Raw genomic sequence first — 20,493 nt, 5'->3', positions numbered from 1 at the left:
TGTCCATACAACATATAGTAGTAATAACCTCATATACATACTGTAATAATTCTTAATTTTTCCAAGCTACCTTAAATGTCATATCTTAAGTAAGTTTTCAAAAAATAATTCTGTCATCATATTAAAGATTTTTTTCTTTCCTTTGGCATGCGCTTTAGCCGAGGGATGAAGTTTGAGAATGTTCAAACACTCACAGATGCCATTTATGACATTATTCTGGACATGAAGTGGTGTTGGTGGGTATTTCCTAACAAGTCATTTTGACAAACTCTTGGTCTGTGAAATATGTGTATTTGTCTAGTACCACTAAGCATTAAAATAATAGCAGCATGCTGAGAAAGGTTTGTTTGCTTTGCCTCCCAGTTCCTATTCTTCTTTTCGAGAGAATGTCATTGATCATAGGCGTGTTAGCTTTGAACAGCGAGAAGGTGTCATGCAGTCGGGCAAAATGAAGTGAAATGCTCTGGGGCCGTTCTTTAAGGACCTAAATTTATTTCTTCTCTTGCTCTGTGGTCCACGTTTTATCTTTCTCCTCTTTCTCACCATCCCTAAGATGGAAGGCTTAGAGGTACTTAGTCTCAGTTTTTAGGCATTTCAAAATTATCAGAAAAGGGAAATGATTCTCAGACTACAGGAGGTATAAATTGGCTTAAAGGACAGGAGAGAACATTCGATTAGATTTTAAGACTATGCGGGTGGCCAGAGAAATTAGATGAGCAAGGCATGCTGCATGACTCCTCCCTGGGTGGTAAAGCAAATTAGTCTTTCAGATAGTTGAGATGCATTTCTACTTTGAGTCAAAAGGAACAAGATGTGTATTAAAGTACCTTCTGGTTTTTAAGTGTGTAGGAAAGCATAATTTGGGGTCGTGTCAGCTCTGCCTGGTAGTTGTAGGACTTGGGAAAAGTCACTCTTTCTTCCCCTCAGTTGTGTGTTTTTTTTTTCAAGTGGGGATAATAATATATTCCTTGTCAAGTTATGATGTAAATTAACAATAATGTCTATAAAGGATTCAGTAATGCCTGGCACATAATGATATTCTAACCAAATTGATAGCTAGTGCTGCTGTTATTATTGTTATACTTTAAAGAACTGTCTTTTGAAAAACATATTAAAGTATTTTATATTGTTAAATAATCCATACTATTTTTGAAAAGGGTTGACGAAGCCGGGGTAATATGTAAACAAGAAGGGATTTTTCGCGTTAATTGTATGGACTGCCTGGATCGCACCAATGTGGTTCAAGCTGCCATTTCAAGAGTGGTCATGGAACAGCAGGTAATTTAGAGTCCGTTGGATTGTAGATACTCATTTAATAAATGCTCTTCCTCACGAGTACCCAAATAACGAGAATCTTATTCTTTCTCTTTTTTCCCAATGCTTGCAGTATGAGAACTTTTTCAAAAATCAAATGATCTGTAGAACATTTATATAACCATCCTTATTGCATTAAAACTTGGAAATAACAATATTCATTAGAAATAAGATAAACAAAGTGGCATTTTTTTAATTATTTCAAAAATGTGAGGGCCAACATTTTAAAATCTGTTGGATGACATTGTGTGTTCATTTACCTTTTTCCTCTCACCGCCAAACTCACCCTTCCTGTCTTTGGGACTGGGAGTCTGCACACACTTCTGCTTAGACAGCTGGCTCTGCCAATAGGGGCCGCCAAAGGAAGACCATGAGGCAAGAGGAGGAAAAAGGCACAAGCTCCTTCACCTGTGCTATTCCTGTCCGCAGCTTGTTGGTTCCTTTGACACCACAAAACCAGCCTCTTCCCTTTGTGCCCCAGCCCTAGGGGTGACAGCTGCTTCCTTCATTGGCTTCCATCATCTCTGTTACCTTAGTGTCCCCTTTTAGATTTTTCAGCCCTCCAACATCTGGATGACGAAGTCCCTGTATTAAATTCCCAAGGTAGAAATACCTAGCATGGTTTCCAGTTTTGTTTCTCATAAAACCTTGTGACTATTCTTTGAGGGCATGAATCTGTTCCTCTAATGTAGCATTTAAGCAGCCAGGTTTGAGTTCAAGCCCTGGCTCTATCGTGTACTAGGTGTTGACTCTGTACAAAGAACTGAACCTCTCTAAACCTCAGTCTCATCATCTTTAAAATGGGAGGTAATAATGGGATTGATTGTGTAGGGTTGTTGTGATGATTAAAAGAGATAATTTATGTAAAAGCTTTGGCACAGAGTTAACATTTACTGGGCACTTGACTACTCTGCTACTATTAACATTATTGTTTCTTGTTTTTCAATCATGCTATGGTCAGGTAATATTATTGTTTCTATGTGCTTTTTTGATAGATTCACTACATAGGTGAATTTAAAACAAAGACAAAATATAATAGTATGATCCTACACATTAAAATGTATATGAAAACAGTATATTTCATTATATTTATTCAGCTGTAGCATTTCATAAAGGTGTCTTTCAAGCAGTGCTTAATTTTTAAAAAGTATGAAAAGACCATTTTTTTAAAATTTAAGGGTCCTGAATTATATATGAATATGTTTCCTTTTTCTGCAGTACATGTTTTATGCTATGGTTTCCTGACCCATATATAGTTAACCCACCAATGTGTTCAATTTAGTTGAAAAAATTAGGTGTGATGCCCCCGGAGCAGCCATTACCTGTGAAATGTAATCGGATCTACCAGATAATGTGGGCCAACAACGGTGACTCCATTAGCAGACAGTACGCTGGGACAGCTGCTCTGAAGGTAAATACCTGCAGCAAGCATTTGTGGATCATTTTGTAGGACACAGGGTTAAAAAGGTACATGGGCTACAGGTGTTAGGTCTGGGTAGTTGACTCCTTTCTGGAATGTTTCGCTAAAGTGGGGGTCAGGGGCCAGGTAATGTGACTCCAGCAGGACACCCATTAGATCAGAGGGAGAAGGGGGGCTGTGTGGACCCGAGGAGGAGCATATGCTGTCTTGGAAGGGGCCAGTTTGCTGTTTCTTGTGAGGTCTTGTGTTGTCAGATCTTCCAGTTTTACAAGGGGGTCTGGAAATTGAGAATTTTATGTGAAATGATTAGTTTTTAAAATTGTATACAGGCAAAACATGTCTACTGGTGGGATTAGGCCCCCAGTATGATACTTTGTCTTCTCTGAGTTTGTGTCCCAACCCTGCCTCTTACCAGCTCTGTGACCTGGGACTAGTTGCTTATCCTGTCTCATTTGTCAAATGGGAGTAATACTAGGCCTAGTTCAAAAGATTGTCAGGGAATTATATTTATTAATGCATCATAGTAAATGCTGAAGAAATGTGGGTTATAATAACAAAAAATATTGTTATTGTAAATAAAGTCTTTTGAAGATCCTGCAGAGCCAGTCTTCACAGAATTTTAAGTTAAATGTAAAATATAGTCCCTAGTAACTAAATAATCCCTCTGAGGGCATTGCCCTTGGTGGGCAATAGGAAGTGGTTAAATTAGTTTAAATTAGGTTTATATTAATCATTCTTTAAGGTAATGGTTCATTTCAGAATATATCTTATAATAAATTGTACCATCAAGGACTCAGTGGGCATCAGATAGTCTCTCTTTTTGGTTGAGTGATAAATATCAAAAGCATTTTATTAAATAAGGAAAGTGAACTTTAGAAGTCCTTGTACAAGTTATTGTTTAATAAGAGAAATACTTTTTTTTCCCTTTGAATTTAAACTTATTTGGGATCAGCATTCATGCCTCTCTCTTCTGTAATAGATACTCGTTGCTACACTAATATTCCCTGTGAATGGCCTAATTGGCAGCATGTTCTTCCTAAACTGTCAGATTTAGAATAAGGCCTGAGATTGCCTTGGGTAGAAATAGTGGGGTTGGAATGAGGAAAAAGAGAGACTGTACCTTCCTTGCCTCAAGTTTAAGTCACCACCTCTCTAGGGACTTTCTCTGACACCTTTGTTGTGAAAAGTAAGGGAAACAAAACAATTTAAATCTTCATTGGATTGTTCTACAGGTGATTGTAATATTCAGTGAGGTATGGAAACCCCTGGTCTTGCTCTCTGTCTACATCTACACGTACACACAGGTTAAAGCCTCTTATAATAAACTCTAGGGAACTGTCCACATTGCGTACATCAAAAATTTGGTTTTTGAATATTATACCAATTTGAGGCTTGAAATCTTTATTGTTTTTGTTTGTTATATAATTGGTTTTGACCTGTAAATTCTAGAAATTCTACAATTTGCCAAAAATGGCTTTACCCTAAAGCACTAACTGTGAAGACCTGATGTCACAAATAACATGTTTAATTATTTGACATACTTGGATCAGAGTCAAATACTAGTAGATATTTTAACTATACTATTTGAAAATTATAAAAGTTATAGTTTGGAAATTATAAAAGCCTGTAGAATTCCAGTCTTGAACTGAAAGCCCACAACTGATTTTGGGAGAACATTCTTGTGTTTGAATAAATGGTCAAAATGCCTTTTTGTTTGACAGGGTGACTTTACAAGGACAGGAGAAAGGAAGTTAGCAGGAGTTATGAAAGATGGAGTTAACTCAGCAAATAGGTATTATCTCAATCGATTTAAGGATGCTTATAGGCAAGCTGTTATAGGTAAGGAACAGAAATGTTTTTCTTTCCTCAAAATTTATTATTCCTTCTGTGACTAACATTTTACAGAAACCAACTTCATTAACATAACTTATGTTTTGTAATATACTTTTGTCTCTATATTGGGCATCTTACCCAATAAATCAAATTCAAGTTTTTACAAGATTAGAATTGGAAATATTTTTGACTGGAGCAACAGAAGAAGCCATTTCCATACATGATTATCAGTTTGCTACTCATGTAATGGAAAGCAGGATTGGAAGCTCCTGGGGTGTGGAATAAGTGCCCTAAACCACAATAACTAAGAACTTCATATTCTGTTTGCTTTCCTGTTATGCAAGGGTAAGAAAACCGGATGGTTTTTCTCTTCCTGTGTGCCATTTATCCGATGTTCTTGATGTGGACAAATCCACTATCCTTTTCCATAGCATGGTTTAACAGGATTTTAGGGTACCAGATTTAGAGATTATCCTAACCAACTTATCATTTTTTAGAAGAAATGGAAGAGTAGATGATCCAGTAGAGTTTATGCATTGACATGTTTTTAATTTAATTTCCATGAAAATATTACCTTATAGGATTAAAGTTAATGGAGAATATCCTAGATTAGAACCAAATGTAACAGCTGATCTGCGGTCCCCAGGAATCTTTTTAAAATCCCATTTTTTACCTGATTATTTAGCATACACATTAGTCTGATAGGGCCTAGGTACAAGCCACTTAGGGATTTCTGATGTAAAGAAGACGTTTGATTTATTTGCCAGAGATGGGGAGGTGGTGGTGCGTGCTATTGATGACAGAAATAGCACAGGGTTTAGCAGTTTATTTAAGGAAAAAATAAGATACCTTGCTTCCATTGGTTGATCTAGCAACTGAATTTTGTCACTGAGGACCCTAGGTTCTCAGTTGTCCTCCCCCCAATTCAGCCATCCATAGCGTCAGCTTCTTCCTGATCCTCCCCTGAAGCTGCTCTCAAGGTTGAGAGAGAAGGAAGTAGCAGTCTGGGCTCATCACTTCCCTTTGTAGGGCCAGTGGTTGGCAGTTCTTTCCCAGAAGCCTCCTTGAGTCTCATTGTCCCGAGTAACTCTGCTGGGAAAGGGAGTATAATGATTTATTATATTAAGGCCTGAGCTGCATGCCCCCCCAAGAAGAACTTATTAATAGCTTGTCTATTCACATCTTTAGCTCATATTTTAAATTGGCTTTTTATTATTGAATTGTAGGAGTTCTTTCTATATTCTGGATACAAGTCCCTTACCCGATAAATGAGTTGTAAATATTTTCTCCTGTGGGTTATCTTTTCGGTTTTGTGATGGTGCCCTGTGAAACACAAAAGTTGTTAATTTTGATGATGTCTAGTTTGTCTATTTTTCCTTTTGTTGCTTATGATTTTAGTGTCACATCTAGAAAGTTATGCCTAATCCAATGTCACAAAGATTTGTGTGTGTGTTTTCTTCTAGGGGCTTTATAATTTTAGGTCTTATGTTCTCTTTTGTTTTTTAAAAATATGTTAGTAAACCAAGATGATGGTAGATATTAACACTTCTACCCTAGATTTGATGCAAGGCATTCCAGTGACAGAAGATCTTTATTCCATATTCACCAAGGAGAAAGAGCATGAAGCTTTGCATAAGGAAAACCAGAGAAGCCACCAGGAACTAATCAGCCAGGTCTTACAGAATTACATGAAGTTACTATTGCCTGATGATGAAAAGTTCCACGGGGGCTGGGCCCTCATTGACTGTGACCCCAGGTGAGTCAGACTTGTTTCCTGATGACTAATTTGCTTAATTTCTGATGTTGTAAGTTGTCATGATTAACGCTAGCAGTTGTCCATAAAGCTGTGGGCATGGATGCATGGTGTGTGGCAATTTCCAATACGGGCCTGGTACTAAGGCAAGCTGACCGAGGCACTCGCCATGCGTACATAATTAAGGGGGTGCTAAAAACTCAGTAATGAAGGGAAATATTTTAAGGCAATATTTGATTTTTTGAAATTCAAATTGGCAAACTACAGCCTGCAGCTGGCTGTGTGAGTCCACCTCCTCCCCTGTACTTCTAGACTCTAGGTTTATTGTAGTAACGTACTGCACGTAAGTGAGTGCAGCAAGAGGTACAGCAACGCTGGCTATTTTTATCAGTTAGGAAGTGGTCCTGGCCTTTCATAAAATAAAAAGGCCAACAAATATTTAACATTTCTTTTTTTTTTTTTTAAAAACAAAAGGCATCCAGTTTCAAGTGGTTCTTCCAAATATCAGTGAACAGAGTCATCTAAACTTATCCACCAGATTGAATGCTTGCCTTCAGGCTGAAATCTACAAGACAGGCACTTTAACCAACTAAGCCATGGAGCCCACTTAGGCTGAAATCTAAAATGATGATCTTCAATATTAAGAAACATTTCAGGCCATGAAGGGGTCCATTTAGCCGGTGGTGGTGGGAGGGGGGTGAGTCTTAAAATTTTATTTTTGGCTGGGCGCGGTGGCTCACGCCTGTAATCCTAGCACTCTGGGAGGCCGAGGTGGGTGGATTGCTCGAGGTCAGGAGTTTGAGACCAGCCTGAGCAAGAGTGAGACCCCGTCTCTACTAAAAATAGAAAGAAATTACCTGGCCAACCAAAAAAAATCTATATAGAAAAAATTAGCCGGGCATGGTGGCGCATGCCTGTAGTCCCAGGTACTCCGGAGGCTGAGGCAGGAGGATCCCTTAAGCCCAGGAGTTTGAGGTTGCTGTGAGCTAGGCTGATGCCACGGCAAAAGAGCGAGACTCTGTCTCAAAAAAATAAATAAATAAATAAATTTTAGTTTAGTTTACAGCAGGAAAACCTCTGACTTTATTAACAACGAGAAAGGAGTCTGGAATTGGAAGGGAATCGGGTACTGCACCGGTGGCCCGGTAGCATCTACATAAAGCCAGCTTGCTTAGTCAACTTCTTGCAACTTTTCATCCCCTGAAGTCAGATGCCCCTTTGGACTTGGGGTAGCTGAGTGGCCAGGCGCTTAGCATCCACTGTCCCTTAGGCATGTGGTGGTGCACGGGATGGACACTCCGCCGTGGTGCCCCCGCTAGCCCTCCACTGTCCCTCGATCCCCAGCATTCCCTCAAGGCATCTCCTCAAGGGGTGAACACGGTCCCGTGTGAAGGCAAAGGCGGGAACGAATTCTCGCGGGAGCCGGCCACCTGGCTGGACGAGGGATCCGTAGCCTCCTTAGAGGGCGTGGGACGCGGATGCGCGATGCGCATGCGCACGGTGCCAGCCGCAACCGGAAGCGGGGGCTGGAAGATAGACTCGTCCCCTGGGCGTGACTTGGCGCGGCCGCTTCGCAGTTGCTGCGTTCACCGCATTCGCTTGCAGGGGAGAGGTTGGGAGTGACTGTCTGACGGACTGACGATGCCGCGCTCCCACAGGCCGCCTACCGGGCAGCGGGCGGCGGCGGCGGCTGCCGCGGAGCCCAAGTCTGACAGTGTCCTGGCTATGACTTTCAAGATTTTTCTCCTTTTTGCAGGACTTATGGTTAAAGTTCCTGTCGGGTTATATTTTTCCTGCAAACTACTTCTTTTCCAAAGTCTCATGTTAATGTCCCCTGAAGACAGCGCCTTTTACGCCACTATTGTGGCAGTGGTCGGTCTCCACGTGGTGCTGGCAATATTTGTTTTCATCGTGTGGAAGGAGGGCTTGCCTCAGTGGCGGGAAAACAAAAACGAATAGAGCAGCTTTCTTACAAAGCTGCAAACCTGGGGTGGGGGGAGTACCTAAAGGGTTTTTTCTTTTTGCTCAACTTGTTCGTATTAAGCGTGCTTTTTTTTTTTTTTTTTTTTTTAAGGGGAAGGGTGATTGGGGAGGGAAATTAAGTATTTACTGTGGTTAAGACTAAAGTAAAAATGGGGGGGCGGGGAGGGCTGACATTTTTCGACATGATGTTTTTGACTATCATATTTAGCTGATATAAATATTAATGCCGAAATAGGAAACTAGGAAAAAGTATTACTGTAATTAGAAACAATAGAATTTATTTCATAGTAAAATATGTGTCGTGACGTAAGTTTTATGACTTGGCTAAAGCAACAATTTTCAGAGTAAGTATCAATGCACAAAACTAGATTTCGTTTTACGGTGTTCTTAAACTTGTAGTTTTCTTCCTGTTGATTAATTGGTTGGTGCTCAAATTTTGGCTTCTAGAATCCAGCTGTGTGTTATTGGGTTTTGGCGTCTTATCTCATTCATTGCATTTTTCAGTATATGATTTTACATGAAAATTGAGGTGAATTTGTTATTTTAGATTAAGATTCTGTTAGACTTAAGCTGCAACAAGGTGCCACTGATGTAGAAAACTGCAGTTGAAGATTTTGGTAAATCCTTACCTGCGGTACCCGTGAAGCAGTGACCTCAATCTTATGCAGATTAAGTATGTGGTTTAAGTTTCATCTACAAATGATTTTTTTCACCATCATCTTGTTTTTTAGTAGCATTTTGATAAGGTCTAGGGAATAGGTATGAAATCCTAAGGCAGAAATATTGGTGGTTCTTACAGTGGCATTTGGAGATCAGTATAAAAATGTAGATTAATCTCCACCTTTTAACAGAAAGAAGCTGTTATTATGAATCTTAAAAGTTTCATTTTAATTCACATTCTGCCTATTTGTTGATTATTTGTAGATTTTATACATTGACTGTTTTCTTACTAGTAATTTTACAAGGATGTACATTTTACTGTAGATTTGATTTAATGGTTCATCAACACTCAATCTAGTTTCTAAGTCTTCATTTGATCTTTGATTTTAGAGTGGGTATAAATATGGTAAAGTGGACTTAGAGTAAGAAAATGTTTGCTTGTTCTTTGAAAGCCAAGTAAATTAATTTGTAGTGAGAAAAATGCAGAAGTAGCCCAAGCTACTTCGTTACATTTTTGCACATAAATGTTATTTTTATGTAAAATTCTTTCAATAGATGGATACTGCGTGAGTGTAAAAATATCCTAAGTATGTAGTCTGTTATTTTTAAGAATAGATAATGCCTTCTCAGTCTCATGTTTTCCTTTCTTCCCAATAACTGACTCTCGCCAGTCCCCCTCCCACATTATCTTGTTTCTCCTGAGCCCCCTCTCTCCCCTTTGGCTCCCTACCTTCCCCTCAGCTCCAGCCTTTCCTTCCACTTCCCCCACTTCCCACATCTGGTTTTTGTTGTTTTTTAAAAGATTTTCCAAATGGATAGATTGTATCATGTTTAACTTCAGAAGTAGAACTCACTGATTATTTGATTTTCTTTTTTTTTTTTTCCCCTTGGCCAACCTTTTGTCCTGAGTGGTTCTGCTCTAGAAATATTCTTGGCAAAAAACGCAGATGAAAATGAAAATATTTAATTCCCTGTGTCATGTTTGTTTAGCCTCATTGATGCTACTCACAGAGATGTGGATGTGCTCTTACTGCTTTCTAACTCTGCCTACTACGTGGCCTAGTAAGTTGCTTATTGATTTAAAGCTTTTGATTTTTTTAAACTTGAGTAAATTTCCTTCCTAGAATTTAGTAGAAAAAATGTAAGAATCTGGTTTTATTGTATATTTTATGAAACCTCATTGAACCCCTTTACTTTTTTATAACTGTTAATATCATTCTGACCTCCTTTTATGGTTTGAAAATGATTTTAAAGTTAAAATCATTGTTTATATACTAATGTGTTCTTTTAGCATTTAGTATTTTTCCTATATATCTCCCAGGTTTTGATGTACTCCATATATTTTTGTCATTAATGGCCATATATCATTGTTTGTATTACTATAATGTATTTCCCATTGTTAGGTATTGAATTACTTCCAATTTTTTGTTATTATGAACGATGCAGCTATCTTTATGCAGATAACTTGTATGTGTGTGTACACACATGCATGCTTCTCTTTGGTCACAAGGGTATGATGAATTATATGACTTTTGTGATTTGTTGTCAGATTTATCTTCAGAAAGACTACTGAGTAACAGTGCCACTAGCAAAATACAAGTACTTGTTTCCCCATACCTTACACCAGAATTGAGTTTTATATTTTCTAAGTAAATATTCACTTTATTTTGGATTCGTATGAACTGTCATTTTTTTAGTCATTGGCCCAGATGCCTGTTGGCATAGATCACATGGATTTTTCATTCTTGATTTTGGATATCAAATTTATCTGCTGTATTATTCCCAAATAGTTGTGTGTGTTTTGCCTTTTAGATGAGGTTTTAGGTTCATTTTCACTTTATACAGGTTTTTATAAAACTGAAATTATTTTTACCTTGTAATTGATTGTGTTTACTAGAAGAGCTACAAACTGATGTTTCTTTAGCCGTTTTGAACTATATATGTTCTTGTTTAATCAAATTTTTAAAATAGTTCTTATGTTTAACTCTTCAACAGGTATGTATTGTGCTGTGGAAGATTGTTATCTTAACTGCATATGATACTTTGCTAGTATTATATACCTCAGGTGACAAGCCAAATATGCTTTTTGATTTTAACCCTCTTTTTTTCCATTTATCTAGTTATGATGATGAAGTTGATAAAGTAAACCAGTATCAACGACTAAGTCTAGAAGACCTGGAAAAAATAGAAATAGGTAAATTTTAACATACTAACAAAGTGTCATAGAAAGCAAATGGTGTTGCTTCTGAGTGGCTCAAATTATTTAAGCAACTGGTATACCATCTGTTAGAAACCAGAAAGGGCTATTCCAAGCCATCTATTTCTTAGGACTTCCTTTCTATTTTTAGAGGTTAGTGACAGATATGTGGTTTAATGATAATAACTGTATTCCTTTTATTATTTACCTTGTGAAGATTAGTTTAAATAATTGAAACAGTTTTTATAGCCTCATCAAACCAAATGATCATGATAAGCTCATATTTTTTGTGCTCTCATTTAGATATGAAGAAAAATGGGTTAAATACCTAATTGGTGAATGTGTATTGGTCTTTTGAAGATATAGAAGAAAGCAAATGTTACGTGAACGATATAACTGCACACATTCATTTGGGTTTTTAGGTCCTGAACCCACTCTTTTTGGTAAGCCAAAGTTCTCCTGCATGCGATTGCACTACAGATACAAAGAAGCAAGTGGTTATTTCCACACACTGAGAGCTGTAATGCGAAATCCAGAAGAGGATGGAAAAGGTAAAAAGAGGAAAAGATGAAAGTATGCAGTGATAACTTTGTATCTGCTCTTATAAGGCTAAATAGAACTGGGGACATTTTATACTGTAACCTACTGGAATGAGAACTGATCCAGGGAATAGCGGCTGTTTCATGGTCTCACATCCCAAAGCTGTTTCCAGCAGTGCAGGGAGATGATTTGAATGGATTATGTGTTTTTTGGCAAGGGGACTCTACAGTGGGGATTCTCAGTGTGTTTGGCCTCGTCAGAAGCCATATAGGTGTCAGGGCTTTTCCTACCTCATGCTTCTCTTGCAGGTAGTAGTCAGGACTTGTTTATAGTTCTTGCCTTGGCATCTAGCAAAGTGCAAACACACTTTTAATTCCAGTTTTTTTAGTTCTTTTGTTCTTTGCTTTTCTGTTAAAATTTTAGAACATTTTGAATTAGTTGGGGGATTAGTGAACAGGTAGTAATTTTCTATAAATTGTAGCAAATAAATGTGTATTATACAACCACAGATTTTATTCCAGGTTGTATGAATTAGAACTATTTTTTTTAGTATGTTTTTGGAGAAATTGGCAAGCAATTATCTCTGGGTTTCAGATACCCTTCAGTGCATTGCAGAGATGCTGCAGATCACCAAGCAAGCTATGGGATTGGATGTACCTATAATTGAGAAAAAACTTGAGAGGTGAGTATACTAAGTCTCTCAAGATTTTCTTTGGGATTGTCTCTCAAGAATAAAGATGTTATTATCCAAGGTCTTACTTCTTTAAAAGTAGTTGCAGCAGGAAGTTGGAGGGGATCACATTAGGGTAATGTGTTGATATTTAGAGAGGTAAGTATCAAATATATTTGGATCAAAGAATGACATTTTGTTTAAATTCTCTATGTAGTTTTCACATAATTTTTAGACTTACAGAGAGTTGCACAGATAGTTCAGAGTGTTTCCATTTACCCTTCATTCAGCTTTCCTTTATGTTACCATCTTACATAACCATAGGACATTTATCAAAACTAAGAATTTAACTTCAGCATGATACTATCAACGAAAGTACAGAACTTATTAGGATTTCACCAGTGTTTCCACTCATGTCCTTTTTCCATTCCAGGATCCCACATTGCATTTAGTTGTCTCCATACTTTTATTTAATTTGTTAGTTCCTCAATCTTTCCTTGTCTTTTATAACTTAGTATTCCTTTACTTCCACTTGTTATCTACAAGGTAAGATAACAAAGTCTGTGTTAGAGTTGCATGGATTGAATGATAATGCACTTAGAATAACACCTGGCACACAGCTGTTAAACCTAGTTGGTGAAAATTTTGGTTGCTGCAGGCTTTTTTTCCTTGTATAAAAAGGTCATAACAGCTATCTTTATAATGTATTTTTTCGTGTTTAGGATAATTTCCTGAGAATAGCATCCCAAAATTGGGAATCCAATTTAAAAGGTGTGAATAGTGATTGTTGTTCATCAATTAGCAATGCATTGTTTTCAACAAATTAGAACCAATTTCTTGAAATAAGCAAAGTGTTTTCACTTCATATTAATAATTGGAACTGGTATGTTGGATTCCATGGGGAATTAACTATTTTTCTGTTCTAATTTGTAGGAAGAGCAGTAAACCTCACGAAGACATCATTGGTATCAGATCTCAAAACCAAGGCTCTTTGGCCCAGGGAAAAAATTTTTTAATGAGCAAATTTTCATCTCTAAATCAAAAAGTGAAGCAAACCAAATCCAATGTAAATATTGGCAACCTACGAAAGCTAGGAAACTTCACAAAACCTGAAATGAAAGTTAACTTTCTAAAACCAAACTTAAAAGTAAATCTTTGGAAATCAGATAATAGTCTTGAAACCATGGAAAACACAGGAGTGATGGACAGTAAGGTCCAGGCAGAGTCTGATGGGGACGTATCTTCAGATAATGACTCATACCACTCTGATGAATTCCTTACCAATTCCAAGTCTGATGAAGACAGGCAGCTAGCTAATTCTTTAGAAAGTGTAGGGCCGATAGATTATGTTCTTCCTAGCTGTGGTATTATTGCTTCAGCACCTCGATTAGGTAGTCGATCCCAGTCTATTAGCAGCAATGATATTAGCATCCTTGCTCCTTCAGAGATTACTGTTGTTCATGGGAGTGGGTATGGAAAAGGCCAGGAGTCTCCTTTGACAAAAAGTCCTTCTGCTGACAACATACACATAGTGACTAGCTTTGCCAAGCCTGTGGATATTTACTGCCGCAGATTTGTGCAAGATGCACAAAACAAAATGACCCAGCTGTCAGAGTCCAGATCTGTATCTCAGCAGGCTAGTGAGGAAGGGAATCAAATGACCAATCAAGTTTCCAATGAAGAAACACAATCTGAATCAACGGAACAGACACCTTCCCGACCATCTCAATTAGATGTGTCTTTTTCTGCAACAGGTCCACAGTTTTTGTCAGTTGAACCAATACATTCAGTCGTATCTCAAAAGACCCCCAGCTCTGGTTCCAGTATGCTTGAACTTGAGACAGGGCTTCATGTAACTCCTCCTTCAGAGAGCAGTAGCAGAGCAGTCTCTCCTTTTGCCAAGATTCGAAGTTCCATGGTCCAGGTTGCTAGTATTACCCAAGCTGGATTAACCCAGGGGATAAACTTTGCAGTGGCAAAAGTTCAAAAGAGTCCTGCAGAACCTGAAGTGGTTAATGAAGTCCAGCAAAAGGAACTTAAAAATATGTTTACACAATGCCAGACACGTATAATTCAGATTTAGTTTTTAGCCACAAAGAATCCTTCCACGGTTATTTAAAAATTCAAAAAGTTTTCACATATTAGGGTATGTAAACTTGTACTGTCTGAATCTAGGCGTCACAAATTTGTTTTTGGGGGAAGGGTTTTAAAAGGTGTTTGAACCTGAGCAGATTTCCAGATTTGAGAGCAAAGGACTGCAGGCATACATCACCGGCGAATGCGCAGACCTGAGTAGCTTCTACACTACAGAGCACTTTGCTCACTTGAAAGTAATTCAGGAACAGGTCGCTTTGGGATATAACCTGAACCTTTGTTGGAGTGGGGTGAGTGGAGTATATGAAGTAGACACATAAAGTATGGAGAGACTTAAGGGAATTGTGTTTTTCATAATTTGTTCTGTTTATTAGTTCATTCCTGTGTCTTACCTCTACAGGGTAAATTGTACACTTAAGTTTTTTGTGATTTTAAAGTGTTAACTAGTATGGAGAAGCATTTGAATATAAAAAGCTATTTTAGTTTTGATGGCTTAACCATTCCCTATGAGTTGATTGACACTAAAGTCAAGAAATGTATTTTCATTTGATCCTAACTTCCCCCATATTCTACCTTTTACAAATTTAAAATATTCTGCTGCCTTTATGTCCAAAAATCTAGGAGCATTAAGACTTGTCATAAATCTGATAGGAATGTGAATACTAGCACCTATTAAATTCCATTTTGCTCTGGTTTTAGAAATATAAGAATGTTTAGAAGTCTTAACAGTTTTAACTTTCCCCAGTGGGGCATTCCTCAACATACTGTCTACAGACTCTACAACTACTGAAAATTTGGTCTGGAGCACAATTGTGCTAAAACCAGTTTTAGGACTATTACCCGGGCCACCTCTGTAACCCACGTAGTAGGAAAGTTGGAGTATTTCAACAAGTACCGGTTTGTCTGGTGTCTTTAGAGCCTTACTATGTTGAAGTGATTCTCGGCTGAACATTTATGTCTGCTGTAACTTTGATAAGCATTCCACTTTTGTTATTTATTAGTGGTACCTTTTTTTTGAAGTGTCAAATCTTGTGACTATTAAAGTACCATTGTAATTGAAAGTGATAGTGTATGTTAGAATTCCTTGCATAATAAAGATGTGGATTTGATTTTAAATCAAAGAATTCATAAATGATAAATTTGTCATAACTCATCACTTGGTCTGAGCTGTTCCACATATTTTAATCCTTTGAAGTATTGTCATGATCTCAAAAATGATGACATGGATCACAAACTATTTTAAAATCAAAACACTCTAAACTGAATGCTTTACTCTGTTGCTGCCAACTTTTCTTCTGTGTCTTGAAAATATTGAGTATTCCCAACAAAGAAAGTAAAAGAAAGTAAAAGCCAATGTTGAGTGATAAAATATCCATGGTTAAGCTCCACCAGAATTAGTTCCAAAGAGATTTTTCAAAACTAAAACTTACCTTAAGGCAGTGTTCAGTTCCAAACAGGGTTATATACATGTCTGTTCGGTTTCCTGGTCATTCATATAGGACTAACATCTTGCCTTAAATCACAGCAACAAACATGACTGTCCACACCTATAGGCAAGGGAGAACAGAGTTCCACTGTGCTGCCTGGGTGGGCCTTGAGTAGGAGGGCATCTCCTTCCACACTTCCATGTAGCTCTGTCATGTTTTTCCACCAAGAGACCATGATCTTTTTCACATAAGATTACATGGGATGTAATCTTACAGTTCATGAAGAAGAGCCCAATGTACTGGTAATTTGGGAAGTTTTATTTATTGGAAAGAGGGTTCTTTCAAGGGAACTTTTCTCCAAGACCAAGCAAATTACGTATTTTTCTTTGGTGAATTACAATTTACATTGGCACAATAAACACACGGTAACTAATCTACTTTGTTCTAGGACAATTAAAGAAAATGTATTTCATTCTCAAATCCAGTTAAGCTTTCATTTTATTTCTAAAAGTTTAAGGAAGGTCTAGTCTACCAGTTATAAAAATGAAAACCAGTTAGAATTCTAATATAAACATTATTTACACATTAGTTTATAAAAATAAATTTGAATTTAGGAAAAGTTGATATTGAACTAGTAATTTTTACTTCAGTTCATTAGGCATGAATTCCTTGATTTTTCAAGGCTGACCCTGTTTCCTTGGTTAACAATGTCAATTTAGGCCTTACTGGAAAAATTTTAAGGGATCATTTATTTGATCTGTTTCCAACTAGGTAAGTTACTTACTAGAAGAAATTAATCTTTATACATACCATTCATAGCTTAAAGTAACATTCTAACCTTTCTGAAGATCCTTATTGCCCCAATTATACTACTTATAGTAATTTGCTGATATTTTTGTTCCTTTAAAAGTTGGATATTAAAACTAATTGGTCTGGGGAAAACCTACCTGCAGTTCTATCAGGCCGTTACTGGAGTAGCAGATATTAGTTGATTTAAAAAGCTAAAAATCTAATACAGTCAACCAAAGTAAATGAGACATTAGGAAGATAATTAGAAACCATTCTTTCTAAAGAGGTACTATTTTGTTTTCATACTTGGGTAAAACTTTGTGGGGCAGCATTCCCTTAAGTGTGGTTCCCAAATGCACTGGATGTAATGAGAAGAATAAGGACAATGTAGTGGGGTTTATCTCGTGTTCTGAGATTGTCCTTTTATGAAAAAAAGTGATAATGCAGTTATTTCTTTTACGTTACTTGGTAAAATAAATTGGTAACTCTATAGTCCCCAAACATTTTGGGAATATTACTGACCCATGAATTCCAAAAGTTTAGGAACCACTGCCATGCAAAAGACTAGTTTTGCAGGCTGTTAATAAGTGTTAAGTGGGGAAAAGTTTCTGTGGCCAAGTGCCTGGGAAATGACAAGACAGTTTCACATGGTCTTGTGAATCAATGGCAATCACAGCCGAGTCCCATAACTTGGACTACTGAGCACACCCAGCCCCGCCGTTAACTAGAAAGACAAATATGAAGTGCACAACTCTCATATGAAATTAACATCAGCAATTCAACAGAGTCTGGCCTATGACTTACCTGAAGCTAAGGAAATGGTATAATCAGCAACATTAGTCAATATTAAACTTTTAATATCAAATATTTTTACATCATTACTAATTTATATAATTATAAAACAAACTTGAAAAGCTCCATAAAACCAGTAAGGTAAAAGCCCTTACTGAGTATCATATAAACTTCAGGTGTTACCGGCTTAATTTCAGGAAAAATCATTGGTTTGTGATACAAATCATCTATAAAACAATGTGGTATAAATGATACTTGAATTTTACAATAATGCAACTACAATTTGCCCATTATTCTTCATAGGCCTCCTCCCATCTTTAAAGTTCATTTCCATTCACACACTTTTGCTGCTGAAGCCTGGTTCTTCTTAGAGACTCCAGCTGCTTTGCCCTTAGCCATCGTTCCCTTGACAGTGTCGTCTGACCAGCACTGAGAGACAGACACCTGGTGTGAAATACAGAAACAAATTTAAGTCTAGAGTTAGCATAGTAAGTTTTTAATTTTTTCTAAGACCTAGGAATACTTTTTTTTTTGAAACAGAGTCTCGCTTTGTTGCGCTGGCTAGAGTGAGTGCCGTGGCATCAGCCTAGCTCACAGCAACCTCAAACTCCTGGGCTTAAGTGATCCTACTGCCTCAGCCTCCCGGGTAGGTGGGACTACAGGCATGCGCCACCATGCCCAGCTAATTTTTTTTTCTCTATATATTTTAGTTGGCCAGATAATTTCTTTCTGTTTTTAGTAGAGACGGGATCTCGCTCTTGCTCAGGCTGGTCTCGAACTCCTGACCTCGAGCGATCCACCCGCCTTGGCCTCCCAGAGTGCCAGGATTACAGGCATGAGCCACCGCGCCCAGCCCCTAGGAATACTTTTTAAATGTAACAGTCCATGTTAGGAGACAAGACTGTCTGGTAGCTACACACAAGTCAACAGCAAGTTATACTTCTACAAAGGCATCTTGGGTGGTTCGCTCTTTGAAACGCAGAGAACAAGCAGCGTGCCTGTTTCACTGAAGAGATCACCAGGCAAACACAGTTCCTCCTCAATGAGCCCTTTTATGCGGTGTTACTAAAACGAAAAGTTCGTTTCCGTTTTTAGAAGTCTGCCTCAGTTAATGCTGAATAAATCAGGAGACTTACACTCAGCTTACTGAAAGAGCAATTACGGACATGCACTACTTACCGAGCCACCACAAGTAGCTGGTGGAGATCGTCAGCAGTGATGCTCTGAGGGTCATTCTTACGCATTTCCACAAAGTCATCCTCAACTGCCTTTATCAAAAGAGTAAATGGACTTTAAAACTACCTCTTAATGAACAGTTTTAAGAAGAAATGACATTTGTGGTGTTGTAAAGGTTAAGGAAAGTAACATGGTCCCTTGACTGCTTTAAAAATGAGGATGTCAGCCTTGCCTTAGACAAAAGGAGACAATATGGGTGAAAACACTGAGAACCAAAACTTTATACTGATAAATAATGCTATTGCTGAAAATATTTTAAACAAAATAATGAAACTCAGATTAATTTGAAAAGGTCACACAAACATATAAATCAGCAACTAGCACAGCAAACATGATGCTTTTCAACAAAGGGAAGAGTGACATTAGTGAAATGGCAGAGCAAGGACCTCTAAAATTTGTCTCCACCATTAAAGCAACAAGAACACTGATCAAAACTAACTTCTGGAAATAAACCACACACTTCCAGCAATCCAGACAGCATTTGTGCAAGAAAACCAGGTGATTCTTGGTAAGAATGTTGACCTTTGTGGCATTTTACCTTGCCCTATTCCCACGTTCCAGCCCCTGTCCCACTGCGTGAGACCCTTGAAAACCAACAGCCTGGCAACCACCAGAGAGGGCAGAACAGGGCTGGAGCTCCTTCGAAGTGCCATTCCCAGAGTGGTCCCCTGGAAGAACCCACTTGTAAGGTTGTCTTTCTTTAACCTGACTTGAAGCCTACACAGGAGGACAGCCTCTTTCCCCAGGGTATTTATCAAAAACAATCAGAAGAAATTATTGATCCTCTTGGCTGCCTCAGACATTGGGTAATAGTTGTGGCAAATGACAGGCTAACCAAAACCCTTAAATAGAAAAGCTGGGGAATGAGATGTCCACAGAGGGCTTTGAAAACCTCATAGGCCTTCTAGGAATTTAGAAGGCCACACGCATGCTCAGAGACTTTAAGCTCACACCCTCCGGATAACCTCATGGCTCTGTGTAAGCAGGAAATGAAGGATAAGGCCAGGTTGTAAACTGTATGGCTAACTGCTGAAAGCATGCACCAACATGTATATGGAGCTCCTCACCCTTAGACTGGGAGACTTACTACTTCCAGGCATTTAAGAAAATTTTTGTCCAATAATTAACCACAAAACTAGCAGCAGAGACTTCAGTGCCCACATGCAATGAAGCAGACTCATTAGTGCAAAAGAGTCACTAAACCACCAACCAACAACAAACTCTAGGGAGGTTTAATGTCCAGAATCTGATTTCTAGAGCAGAGTCGTGATATTATTATACTTAAAATGTCTGATTTTGAACAAAAAAATGAGACATAGAAAGAAACAAGAAGGTATGGCCCACAATTTGGGAAAAAAGGAATCAAAAAACTTTCCCTGAGGAAACCCGAATATCAGGGTTCCAGGATAAAGACTTTAAACTGGCTCTTTTAATATATTCAAATATATTCAAATATATTCAAAGAGCTAAAGGAAGCTACATATAAAGAACTGAAAGAAAATATGAGAATGATGTCACACCAAATAGAGAATATCAATAAAAATACATAAATAATTTTTTAAAAGAAGCAAATAGAAATTCTGGAGTTGAGGCCGGCCGCAGTGGCTCATGCCTATAATCCTAGCACTCTGGGGTGCCAAGGTGGGAGGATCGCTTGAACTCAGGAGTTCGGAGACCAGTCTAAGGAAGAGTGAGACCCCATCTCTACTAAAAATAGAAAAAATTAGCCAGGTGTGGTGACGTGTCCCAGCTACTTGGGAAGTTGAGGCAGGAGGAGCACCTGAG

At 38.0% G+C, this 20,493-nt stretch overlaps 2 protein-coding genes across 5 annotated transcripts in view; one reads left to right on the top strand and one right to left on the bottom strand.

The window, feature by feature from the left end:
- Nucleotides 1–15,580, top strand: part of INPP5F (inositol polyphosphate-5-phosphatase F) — an 80,781-nt gene extending 65,201 nt beyond the window's left edge. For 2 of the 3 annotated variants that reach the window (XM_045568817.1, XM_045568818.1), the window contains 10 exons: nucleotides 159–236; nucleotides 1,158–1,278; nucleotides 2,597–2,725; nucleotides 4,456–4,573; nucleotides 6,125–6,323; nucleotides 9,954–10,025; nucleotides 11,084–11,157; nucleotides 11,583–11,711; nucleotides 12,295–12,382; nucleotides 13,304–15,580. In XM_045568817.1, coding sequence (XP_045424773.1) covers nucleotides 159–236; nucleotides 1,158–1,278; nucleotides 2,597–2,725; nucleotides 4,456–4,573; nucleotides 6,125–6,323; nucleotides 9,954–10,025; nucleotides 11,084–11,157; nucleotides 11,583–11,711; nucleotides 12,295–12,382; nucleotides 13,304–14,453 — 2,158 coding nt within the window. In that variant the 3' untranslated portion in view covers nucleotides 14,454–15,580. Of the gene's footprint in view, nucleotides 1–158; nucleotides 237–1,157; nucleotides 1,279–2,596; nucleotides 2,726–4,455; nucleotides 4,574–6,124; nucleotides 6,324–8,597; nucleotides 8,648–8,757; nucleotides 8,764–9,953; nucleotides 10,026–11,083; nucleotides 11,158–11,582; nucleotides 11,712–12,294; nucleotides 12,383–13,303 lie in introns of those variants that run through there. The other variant, XM_045568819.1, reaches the window with a different exon arrangement.
- A 608-nt stretch (nucleotides 15,581–16,188) lies between these two features.
- The window catches only part of LOC123650230 (minichromosome maintenance complex binding protein), a 43,244-nt gene continuing 38,939 nt past the window's right edge, over nucleotides 16,189–20,493 (bottom strand). For both annotated transcript variants that reach the window (XM_045568820.1, XM_045568821.1), the window contains exons 15-16: nucleotides 18,652–18,740; nucleotides 16,189–17,916 (exon numbers count right to left, since the gene is read on the bottom strand). In XM_045568820.1, coding sequence (XP_045424776.1) covers nucleotides 17,790–17,916; nucleotides 18,652–18,740 — 216 coding nt within the window. In that variant the 3' untranslated portion in view covers nucleotides 16,189–17,789. The remainder of the gene's footprint in view (nucleotides 17,917–18,651; nucleotides 18,741–20,493) is intronic.

This window comes from Lemur catta, chromosome 14 (assembly GCF_020740605.2).
Source record: "Lemur catta isolate mLemCat1 chromosome 14, mLemCat1.pri, whole genome shotgun sequence".
Taxonomy (NCBI): domain Eukaryota; kingdom Metazoa; phylum Chordata; class Mammalia; order Primates; family Lemuridae; genus Lemur; species Lemur catta.
This window is presented reverse-complemented; position numbering and strand designations above follow the sequence as displayed.